Here is a 12,190-nt window from a genome sequence, read left to right on the forward strand (position 1 = left end):
ACCCCTCCCAGTTTGGTATCATCAGCAAACTTGCTGAGGATACACTCTGTCCCCTCATCTAGGTCATTAATGAATATATTAAACAAAATTGGACCAAGACATTGTTATGCAATCTGTTATGCTGATCGGTTGATTAGGGTTTAGGAGTAATTTTCTCATGTCAAGAGAAATCTGTTTCTTAATTAAAATAGCCATTGGATCGCTTACAGCATCACATATTTTTTGCAAACTGTATAGACACAGTCTTCCCACTGATATGAACAGAGCTCATATGCACTTTCTTAATTCTGTTGAGATTAATGAAAATGTTTAGAGAACTATCTAAAATTGTACTTGAATTTGTGAAGAGGGTTTAGTTTTAGCTACATGCTGCAAAAAAATCGAGTATGTATACTGATGTTATTGCTTAAGTGTGATTAACTGTACATTGTTCTTCTGTTTGTATTTTGACAGAAACCTTACCTGCCCTCTTTTTTCTTCATTTACAAAATTTACATTTTCTTTAAAACATTATTGTAACTTCTTACTTGCTTTCCTTACAGGTAAAGGAAAGAGATGGAAAAACTTGTACTTTATATTGGAGGGAAATGATGCCCAGCTTATTTATTTTGAAAGTGAAAAACGAGCCACAAAACCTAAAGGATTAATAGACCTTAGTGTGTGTTCAGTCTATGGAGTACATGAGAGTTTATTTGGCAGGTAGGGCACTGGCTTTTAATTCTTGTACGCTCAGCCGGACAGTAAAGTTAACTACTAGTTTGCGGCATATATACTAATGAACAAGTTGGCCTGGCACAATAAACTTGCTTTTTTGACACCTGAGCCCTGGTAACTGTCCACGTGTGATTTTTAGCTTTTGCAGATTGTGAAATGAAAACATTGTGACTCTTGGTTCATATTGCATTTTATTCCATAGTTGGTGTAGATTGCAAGAGCATGCGTAGACAGATTTTAATTGATTAATGGTAACTTGTTAAACTATGGCAACTTGATTGCTAGCAACAACTTCAAGTAAGAAATTTTAGAACTTAGTCTTAAGATTTTCTTATGTAATATGATGTGATAATGATTTGGCCTTTTGCATTGTCATTTTTCAATATTGTGTATTAATCGTTCCACATTTCATATTACAGGCATTAAAAAGATTACGAAGGAACTGTATTGAGGGTTTTAATCCTATTGAACCAAGAATTGATAAGATCAAGAATTTTGTCAATTCCAAAAGATCTGCGTTCTTTTGTTGATAGGTATTAGAAAGCTAAATTAGATAACTTATCAGTGCTTTTCTATTTAAGAATCAGTAGACTGAATTAGACCAACATTAGAGCAGTAAGTTAGTTCATATAAGCAAACATTTTACAAATTATTTTTACAAGATAATTAGATTCAGAGATAATTTTCAGTTTCATTTACTGTACTAATTTTGATTATTCAAAATATGTCAGCTGCAAGTGATTTGATTATTGGCAAAGTAGTTGAGAATCAAAACACTTTCTGATATCATTGGTAACTGTCCTAAGATGAAAGAGGTTACATCTTTTTTTTTTTCATTGTTAATTACAAAAAAATGCGCAATCCTAGGTGATATAGACGAAAAAGATGCATTTACTCCTACAAATGTTATTATTTTTCATAACAGATAGAAACACTCATTAAATAGAAGCTCTGGTTATTCCATCTTAGTATTTATTGAAAGTATTTAATCAACTTTAAGTCTTTTCACAGAGATAATGTGAAGACACATTTAAATTAGTGGCATTTCTTAAGCTGCAAAGACCTCGTGTTCTTGCACCGTCTGATTTTTATACACTTCTCAATTTGAAAAATCTATGCAACTATTGCAATGAGGAGCCATAGATATGAGAGTACCATTATAAACAAAAAAAACCCCAAAAAAACCCAAAACCAAAAAACCAAAACAGAAAACCAAACTACTGAAACGTTCCTCATGTAAGTTGGCAGTTATGCTGGAAGCTTTGGCGTAGACTGTAAACAAGGAACATTTTGGTTAATGGTGACTGTCTGTTAAGCTGCCTCTAAGAAACACTGTACTGTGGGTTAAAATGTAGTTGGATAATAAGTAACGCTAAAAGTGTGGGTAGAAGGAGATGCATGGTTGCACCTGCTTGGGAAAGCTGTTGGTGAACAACTGTAGCTGAGACAAAATTCCTCCTATATTTTAAGTAGGTGGTAAAAACTACCTTTCCCCTTTTCTCAGAAGTATAGTGAGGGCTGTATCTTTGCATGTCTTTGGTGAAAATGATTTAAGCAGCCCCTGACCTGGCTACTTCTTGCCTCTCTCCTCCTCCCCAATCCTCCTGTGGGCATGGCCACAAAATGCCATGTCAGTATTTCCCTAAGCAATGGATGGGGGAAAGGGAAGACTGAAACATCATTTGCAAGTGAAGTAAGATCCTTCATTTAACCCTGTGTTTGGGAGAACTAAATTCCTTTGAACATAATGTAAGAGGCTGTGAATCAAGTGTGCACTTTAGCTTGTAATGTAACAGTACAAAATATTTTTGATACCTCTTGAAAAATGAGTGTAGATACATAAAATGGTGAAGATGTTATAATTGCATTTAAAGCTTTAGAAGTTTATATTACACGTATTCAATGATTAGTATGTGATCCAATGCATGGTTTATTGGTTGTGCGAGCTGTGGAACACATTCAGATAAGGAATTCCTTATGTTAATATAGTTTCCTGAACTCTTAAAACAACAAATCATGCAAATAATGCATGATTAATTAGTTGGGAACTAATGCTGAACCTGTACATCATTTAAAATGTTTGTTGGGAATAGTCCTCATTAACAAGTCTTTTATGTTATCAGGTTTATTTTGCCTCAACTGTAAGTCAGTGTACATGCATATTCAATACAAACTGTTACAAGTTTCTTAAAGATTCTGAAACAAACTAGTTGAACTGCAGTGCAATTTTATTGAAATTACATAATTCATTCAAACCAAAATGCAGTTTTGAAGCATGTAGAAACTTTTCTTGTTGGGATTTTTCCTGTTTCCAAGTGTGATGATGCTACATTTTTGTTTTGTTTGTTTTTAAGGCCAAACTGTTTTCAGATAGTAGTTCAGCACTTCAGTGAAGAGCATTACATCTTTTACTTTGCAGGCGAAACTCCAGAACAAGCACAGGTGAGAGCTTTTGTTGGTAAATATAACTTTAAAAGTAATTTTTTTGTTTTGTAGTGTTCAGTGATATTATCCTTCTCTAATAGAAAGCAAGCGTACCACAGATGGTAGCTATGTCTACATTAGCAAATATAACCATGCAATAGTAGCAGATCTGTAAGGGAAATAGTTGGTGATGAGAATCCAGCACCTACATTATCTACACTTTAGGGATTTTACTTTGAACAAGTTCTAGTCTAGTCCTATGGACTGAACTTCCATTAGTGCAGCCTTGTATGCTAGTGTCATTGTGCATACTGTGGTGCTACTGTAAACTTTGGCATTTAAGGGGATAGGTTTTCCTGTTAGGAGCGGGAATAAAGATGACTTTGTATCTAGGAAATATTTAGATTAATTTAGAGTATTAGGAGTTTCTATGGTTCTTTATTTCCTTTTCCCTATATAAATAAGAAAGCAAGCTAATAAAAATGTGATGCATAGTTGACAGTTCTTCCTTTTGTGGAAGGTTTTGAAAGCTAAAACTTTACTCAGTGGTTTACCTGAGAATAGCTGCAATATAGAATGTACATTACCTTCCACATTTTTAAAATACAGGTAAAGGGTAACACTGAAAATATTTTTTTCTTTAATGGTATTATTAAATTGTACTTTGAGAGTATGTAGTAGATCTTTGAGCTACACTTTTATGAATGTTAGTTAAAGCCTAAATTTTGTGCTTCATTAGAGCTTACAAAATTGGGAGGGGGGGGAACATGATAATGAGGCTATAGCATATCTTCCACCTTCCAAAGTATCTACTCTGCTTTATGTATTTGTGAGCAGAGAGAATGGGGGTGGAGGTTATACTTTTTGGTGTTTTTCTGTTAATGCTGCTTTGTTTTTTGTTTGAAACATATGGAGTAAAATACGAGTGCAATATAAAAATAGAGGAGAGTGATCAGAACAGTTTGACTTGTTGACTGTTATTTTCTCAGAAGCAACCATCTCTTGCTTCATTTATATACCATTTTGTATTTAATTCAATATGACTAATCTGGAAAATTGATAAAGGTCTGTATATCCATTAGTAATGCTTGATATTTCTAAAAGAGAAGCTTCCAGATTTGCAAATGTTTGTTTAGTTTTACTGAGAAAGATATGAATTTAGCTTTGCTATTCAAATTTTTATACTTTGAATTGCATACAAGTTGGTTCTTTTTAAGCTAAAGAAACAACTTCAGATACTTCAGTTTATTTTTTTTTTTTTTTAGACATTTATGCTCTACTGCAAGAAGCTGAATCTGACATTTTGTTTCACTGTTTTGTGCCTTTCTCTCTTAGGACTGGATGAAGGCTCTGCAGATGTTTTGCAGTTTAAGAAAAAACAGTCCAGGGACATCAAATAAACGTCTACGTCAGGTGAAGCTATATAGATATGGGGACGGGGAGAGGTTGTCTCCTTGTTCTAAAATTATGATGATATATCTCAGAACTTTCCTTTCAACAATAGTAAATTATGCATGTACTTTCTTTTTCTTGAAGTTATGTAGTACCTTTCTTAAACCAACTGGAATGCCTTCCACTTTATTATAATATTTATATACACAAAAACCAAAATGTTTTTAGGCAATTGGCAGATGCTTTGCTAGGTATTAATTTCTGACCACATTTGAGTAAAAGTGTCAAGAATTCAGCATTTGTATTGTCTTAACTCTTACAATTCACCAGATTTGACAGACTTATGTCACATGTAACCAAAATACTAGTATAACTCATATTATTCATTTTTCAGTGACAAATACATACTGAACTGTGATTATGGCGTAATTTCTTTTGGTCTCTTGAGAGTACTGTTGTGGCCAGATTTTCTTTCAGAGGTAAAGGACAGATAGTTATAAATGGCTACATCAGTGATGACTGGAGAATAACAGGAATCAAGAATCCCTGGTATCTTTGAATGCTACGAATGTTGGAAGTAGCTATTTTATCAGTCTATGGAAAATGAATAAAACTTTTTTTTAGAAAACGCTGAATTATTAAAGATCACTGAATACTTCTGAAGAACCAAACTAAATTAGGTAAATTGATATATGAACTGGCAGAAGAAATTGGGAGCCACAAAAGCAAAGCACCTACAGAGTGATCATCTGAACTAATTCTATACTTCCAAAAGCAAAGAAAATGTTAGACTGCGTGAAGGAATAGAATAGAATAGAATAGAATAGAATAGAATAGAATAGAATAGAATATAGATGCAATTTAATATTTATGGTATTCTCATTTAGGATACAGTTAGTTTTTATCATCTTATATCAAAATGCATAAAGGAAATGAGAAAATTATTTTCGTTATAGACTGGAATGAGTAAAAGAATTTCCAAGTAAATAAGCGTGGGAAACACTGAACTATTTAGAGAGGTGAAAAGTATAAAAAGCATGAATGATAAAGGAAGATAAAATGTATAAAGATCAAAAATCATACTTCCATGAGTGTCTTATAGAAATTATATCAGTTTTGAGTGTCTTATAGAAATTATATCAATTTCAGGGTTTCTTGAACTGTCATTTGAAACTTCTAGTACTGAATATTTGGATTTAAATGGAATTTTGACCTCATCAAGTATGATATTTCCTGCATTTGTCTAAATTGACTTCAGTTGATATCAGTAGATATGTGATTAAGCTATGAATTGCATGCAATTCAGAAGTTTGTAAAATATTATACTGTTTAAAATGTATTTAATGTAAATTATTTCAGAGTTCACTTCTCGTTTTATGGAAATGGAGTTTCCAAGTGTTATTATTTTGAGAATCTGTAGTATAGACTAATATCTTCCTTTTAACAGGGAGAAAACAGTGTAGTGTGTTAAACAAGGGAATTTTATGTAATCTACTGTTTATAATAGAATAGAATATTTTAGTTGGAAGGGACCTACAACAATCATCTAGTCCAACTGCCTGACCACTACATGGCTGACCACAAGTTAAAGCATGTTATTAAGGGCATTGTCCAAATGCCTCCTAAACACTGACAGGCATGGGGCATCGACCACCTATCTAGGAAGCCTGTTCAAGTGTTTGACCACCCTCTCGGTAAAGAAATATTTCCTAATGTCAAGTCTGAACCTCCCCTGGTGCAGCTTTGAACCATTCCCACGTGTCCTGTCGCTGGATACCAGGGAGAAGAGATCAGCACCTCCCTCTCCATTTCCCCTCAAGAAGCTGTAGAGAGGAATGAGGTCGCCCCTCAGCCTCCTTCTCTCCAAACTAGACAAACTCAGAGTCCTCAGCCACTCCTCATAGGACATGCCTTCCAGCCCTTTCACCAGCTTTGTTGCCCTCCTGTGGATGCATTCAAGGACCTTAACATCCTTCTTAAATTGTGGGGCCCAGAACTGCACACAGTATTCAAGGTGAGGCTGCACCAATGCTAAATACAGGAGGATAATCACCTCTTTTGACATCTGGTTATACTGTGTTCAATGCACCCCAGGATGTGGTTTGCCTCTTGGCTGCCAGGGCACGCTGCTGACTCATATTGACCCTAATCTGTTAGGAAAGCACCAAATAGGGCATTGTGTTTTGAGTTGTCCATGGTTCTTACTCAAGATACGCTTCTTTGATTTCAGTAGAATTTTCTATGCATAGAAAATTTAGATTTTGCAAATCTTAGTGTCACGTAGTGATATTTTTAAAAATAAAAAATAAGATGAGTTAAAATTATGGTGCTGGAGGTTTATTATCAATTTACTTGAGTTGCTTTTAATTTGTTACTGGTGCCTCTTAAAATCTTGTTCCATTATTCCTGTTCCCTTCTTTTTCTATTAGGAAATCATATTTTATATTTAATATTTATACCTTAACATTAAGCCTTCACATGGGGGGGAATTCCATTCTTTCTTTTTTTAAAAAAAAAAAGAAATAAATTTTGTTTATTTTCTTTAGGTCAGCAGTCTTATTTTGCATGTAGAAGAAGCTCATACGCTCCCAGTAAAGCATTTTACTAATCCGTATTGTAACATCTACCTGAACAGTGTCCAGGTAGCAAAAACACACATCAGGGAAGGGCAGAACCCTGTGTGGTCAGAAGAATTTGTCTTTGAGTAAGTCTTAATCTTATTGAATTACTGAATTTCACTTGAAAGTTGCATTGCTTTTAAGATTCTTTACGCTCTACTGTTTTGAATATGCTTTTTTAAAAATACTATATGCATGGTTATACGGCAGCCACCTTTCAGCCACAAATGCATGGGTAGAATTTTATGTATGCATCTAAGTATCTTTTTTAATATAATTGTCTTTGGCTGATTGTAAGAACTCAGGATTGAAATAACTTTAGAATAAGTTTAAATGTTGGCCAAGTATAGTATTAATTGAGGCTTTCTGTCTTTTCCCCTAGTGATCTTTCATCTGATATTAATAGATTTGAGATAAGTCTTAGTAACAAAACAAAGAAAAGTAAAGATCCAGATATATGTAAGTATTTTTCTGTAAACAATGCATATATTTTGCAACAATGAATACAATTTTCATTGCTCTTGTCAAACATTGTCACAAGAGAATTAAGTATATTCTGTGATTACCATACAACTGTATGTTTTAGATGTCTGTTACTGACTCTACATTAATGTTTTCACAATAAGAACCTGCATGATTTTAATAGTAAAATGCACAGCAGTCTAGTCCTATGTATCTGATAACTTTTTTAGCTCTATTCCAGTATACCTATTATGTTATACTGTGACCATGTTTACCCAAAAAAACCCACAAACAAACAAAAAAAGAGGACAGAGAAGCTGTCAGAATTAATCTGCTCCATAAAATGTTACATTCCATTAAGTTAATTTCTTTAATCTGTTTTAAGCCCAACTGTGTGGAATATTTTTTGTTGTTTTCAGGGTTTGTTTTGTTGCTTCCAGTGAGAAAGAGGGAGGAAAGGTAGTACTTTTCTCACTTAAAAATAAAAAAAAAATTCAACTTGACAGTCTGTAGAACAAAATTTGCCTCAGTCCTGTGTCATCCTGTTCTTCCTCCCCATTCTCTCTCATCTGTGTTCCCAAGAGTTTACTTTCCTCCTGTTACATACACAGCTTCTTCAGCTGTTTTGTTTCTATTTTTCTATTCCAGTAAACTACTAGCAAGATGGTAGTCTTATCAGCTTTCCAAAAATAAAAAAAAAAACACCAAACCAAACCCAAACCAGAAAACCCTCCCCAAAAAAACCCACACCTGGATTCTGAGCCACACAATATGGGGTTTTTGGCTTTCAAGGTATTTTTTTCCCCACCATACTTGTCTTGTAACTTCAGCCCTTTGCCTCCTCTCTGTTGCCTGCAGTGCAGGCACCCCCCCTGTCCAAGGTTTGTTCCAAGTACTTTCCTGTTGTGTTCAGACCTGTCCCAAAGCCTGGCATAGTATTTATAATCTGTTGGTTTTGGTTTGCATGTATTGTGTTAAGGCCTGTTATGTTTGCCTCAGTGTCAATAGCTTTCTCTTTTTTCTCTCTCAGAGAAGAGATTTATAGGGAAACCTTGACCAAATTAAAAGAATTACTTCTAAGACTGAATGCTCTTGCAGAACCTAAATCAATTTCAAAACTCTTGCCCTTTCCTCTGAATAGAAAAGTTTCTGTATAGCAGAAGGAGAAAAAGATGTATTTCATTTGACAGACAAAAGGGCTTTCTAATTGCAGTTGTGACCTTGTTCTTGCACAGTTCTATTCATATGAGCTAGAAAATTCTTTATCAGGGCCAAAGCTTTGGTTAGTAAAAGAACCTTTCAAAGTATAATTCATGAATGGAATACTTCAGTAACTTCTTTTAAAATGTTTTTCACTTTTAAGTCAACAGGATTGGCAATGTTTCTTGATTATGGTTAGGTAGACTCTTAGAGCATAACCTAACAGTCCTTTCATTTTGGGATAAGGATTAGACCATGTCAACTTGAATCAACAAGCATCTCTGCCTATATCCCCATCCCTATTAAATATTTGAAGTATATGGGGGGAAAACTGAGCTAAAAGAGACCTTATCCAACTTGCCTGTGTGCTGTATTGCCTAAACCCTTAACCTCTCCAAAGGCAAGAAAATGGGTTGGTTACCTTTCTGAACATTTATTCTTTGTAGCCACAGTTATTAAATGTGGATTGCTCTGAAGTGGGACTAATGTGAGGCTCATCTTCCCAGCTAAACCAGAAGGTCAACTTTCCTGCTTGTTTCTCCTGTCATATAAAGCAGATTGAGGGCCCAAAAATCTGGTATTGGTTTCACGGCTTTTTCTTTCATTGTAACACACAAAACTAAATACCAAAATGACATGAGTATCTGAGGGCTATTTTTTTTCAGTATTTATGGTGGGTTGACCTTGGCTGGCCACCAGGTGCCCACCAAGACACACTCTCACTCCCCCTCCTTCAGTGGAACAGGGGGAGAAAATAAGATGAAAAACTCATGGGTTAAGATAAAGGCAGTTTAATAAAGAAAAGCAAAGACTGCATGTGGAAGCAAAGGAAAACAAAAAGATTTATTCTCTACTTCCCATCAGCAAGCGATGTCCAGCCACTTCCTGGGAAGTAGGGCTTCAGTATGCGTAGCAGTTGCTTTGGAAGACAAACACCTTAATAACGAATGCCTCCCCCCTCCTCCTCCTTTCTCTTAGCTTTTATTGCTGAGCATGACATCACGTGGTATGGAATATCTCTTTGGTCAGTTTGGGTCAAGCTGTCCTGGCTATTTCCCCTCCCAACCTCTTGCCCACCCTAGCCTGCTGGCCTTTGGGGGTGAGGAGTTGGGGAGACAGCCTTGATGCTGTTCGAGCACTGCTCAGCAGGAGCCAAAACTGATTTGTTATCAACACGTTCTAGCTACAAATAGAGCACAGCTCTGAGGGCTGCTATGGGGGAAGTTAACTCCATCCCAGCCAGACCCAATACAATTATTTAAAAATATTTCTTTAGTTCTCAAGTCTTTTACCTTGAAATTTGCCTATTATGAGTATGTCATGTTAAAAGGAATTTAGTTTTGATATTTGTCTGTCAGAGTTCCTGCAAAGTAAAACAAAAGAGAATGCTGACTGACAGAGTTAAGTTAAAAGGTAGGTACCACCCATCTGGTACTAATTCAGTGTATTTTCCCAGAACTGTCCTTTGCTTCCCAAGCTTGGAGTTAACACCATTGCCACTCTTCCAGTCTGGGGCATTTTGATCATTACTGGTTGGCCTGCATAAAATCCTGTAGGATATTCCCCTAGTTTAGTGTGTACTTTACAGACAGTGGTGGAGGCTGGTACACAAAAAGCCCTCATCCTTGGGCATCCATCTCCACTCCACCGATTATTTAACTTATAGGTGGCATCAGACAATTCTAGGTGCCACCCAGGTTCGTTGGTTTTAGCGAACCTTTTGACCAACCTATTTGTTCACTCAACAATACCATTAGCTTGGGGATAGTACGGAATATGGAATACCCATTGAATCCCTTCTTCCTTTGCCCAGTCTTGGACTACTGTAGCTGAAAAGTGTGACCCGTTATCACTTTGAATCTTCTCAGGAAGGGGAAGTGTGCTAAACCACTATTTCAAACATCAGACAGTTTTTTCCCCAGAGGCAGCTGCAACTGCTGTAGCCATGGTTATTCCTGAAACAACTTTCACGCCTACTAGTATGTATTTTTTACCTCCTGAAGGCCAGAGTGGGCCTATGTAATCAGTCTGCCAAGTGTGATACAATGTCTTCTTATCTTGGATATGCAGGGGAGGTGCTTTACTTGGATGGCCCTTGTTAAGTCGCAGATGATATTATGAACAGGCTGTCACCACTTGTTTACACAGCTTTACCGATACAGGCCATCCACAGGCTAAACGTTCCCAATATAGATTAGCTTGTCCAGCGTGGCCTTGTTTTACATGCAATATGCATTCAAGCAAGCGTTCTCATTCGTGGTTATCAGTTACAATATCAATTTTTTGCAGTTGTGTGAGACTATCAACTTGCTGATTAAACTGGGTGGCGATTTTTCTAGGGAAAATGTGGGTGTGCTGTTGAATGAGACAGGTGCTGTGGTGACAGATGATGCAGAGAAGGTGGAGTTGCTCAATGCCTTCTTCGCTTCTGTCTTCACTGCTTAGGCCAGCCCTCAGGAGTCACAGACTTTGCAGGTAACAGAGAAAGTCTGGAGGAAGGAAGACTCTCCCTTGGTTGAAGAGGAACAAGTTAGAGATCAGTTAGGTAAACTGGATACTCACAAGTCCATGGCGCCTGATGGGATGCACCCTCGAGTGCTGAGGGAGCTAGCAGAAGTCACTCTGGGCCGCTCTCCATCATCTTTGAAAGGTCCTGGAGGACAGGTGAGATGCCTGAGGACTGGAGGAAAGCCAATGTCACTCCAGTCTTCAAAAAGGGCAAGAAGGATGACCCAGGAAACTACAGGCCGGTCAGCCTCACCTCCATCCCTGGAAAGATGATGGAACATCTTGTTCTGGGTGTCATAGAATGATAGAATGGTTTAGGTTGGAAAGGACCTTGAAGATCATAGAGTTCCAACGCCCCTGCCATGGGCAGGGACACCTCCCACTAGACCAGGTTGCCCAAAGCCATGTCCAGCCTGGCCTTGAACACCTCCAGGGATGTGGCCTCAACAACCTCTCTGGGCAACCTGTTCCAGTGCCTTACCACCCTTAAAGTGAAAAACTTCTTCCTAATTTTTAATCTAAACCTGCCCTCTTCCAGTTTATAGCCATCCCCCCTCGTCCTATCACTACATGCCTTAGTAAAAAGTCCTTCCCCAGCTCTCCTGTAGGCCCCCTTTAGGTACTGGAAGGCTGCAATAAGATCTCCCCGGAACCTTTTCTTCTCCAGGCTGAACAACCCCAACTCTCTCAGCCTCTCCTCATAGGAGAGGTGCTCCAGCCCTCAGATCATCCTCGTGGCTCTCCTCTGGACATGCTCCAGCAGGTCCATGTCTTTCTTATGTTGACTCCAGAGCTGGACGCAGTACTCCAGGTGGGGTCTCACGAGAGTGGAGTAGAGGGGCAGAATCACCTCCCTCGACCTGCTGGCCACA

At 37.2% G+C, this 12,190-nt stretch overlaps 1 protein-coding gene across 1 annotated transcript in view; it reads left to right on the top strand.

Annotated features, from left to right (window-relative positions):
- LOC104295611 (ras GTPase-activating protein 1) overlaps positions 1–12,190 on the top strand; it is a gene marked incomplete at its 5' end in the record, with an annotated part of 54,346 nt that overhangs the window by 4,342 nt on the left and 37,814 nt on the right. Inside the window, 5 exons of the mRNA XM_009895381.1 lie at positions 543–699; positions 3,069–3,156; positions 4,474–4,551; positions 7,077–7,234; positions 7,531–7,607. Coding sequence (XP_009893683.1) covers positions 543–699; positions 3,069–3,156; positions 4,474–4,551; positions 7,077–7,234; positions 7,531–7,607 — 558 coding nt within the window. The remainder of the gene's footprint in view (positions 1–542; positions 700–3,068; positions 3,157–4,473; positions 4,552–7,076; positions 7,235–7,530; positions 7,608–12,190) is intronic.

This window comes from Charadrius vociferus, unplaced genomic scaffold, assembly GCF_000708025.1.
Source record: "Charadrius vociferus isolate BGI_N301 unplaced genomic scaffold, ASM70802v2 scaffold961, whole genome shotgun sequence".
NCBI classification, from domain to species: domain Eukaryota; kingdom Metazoa; phylum Chordata; class Aves; order Charadriiformes; family Charadriidae; genus Charadrius; species Charadrius vociferus.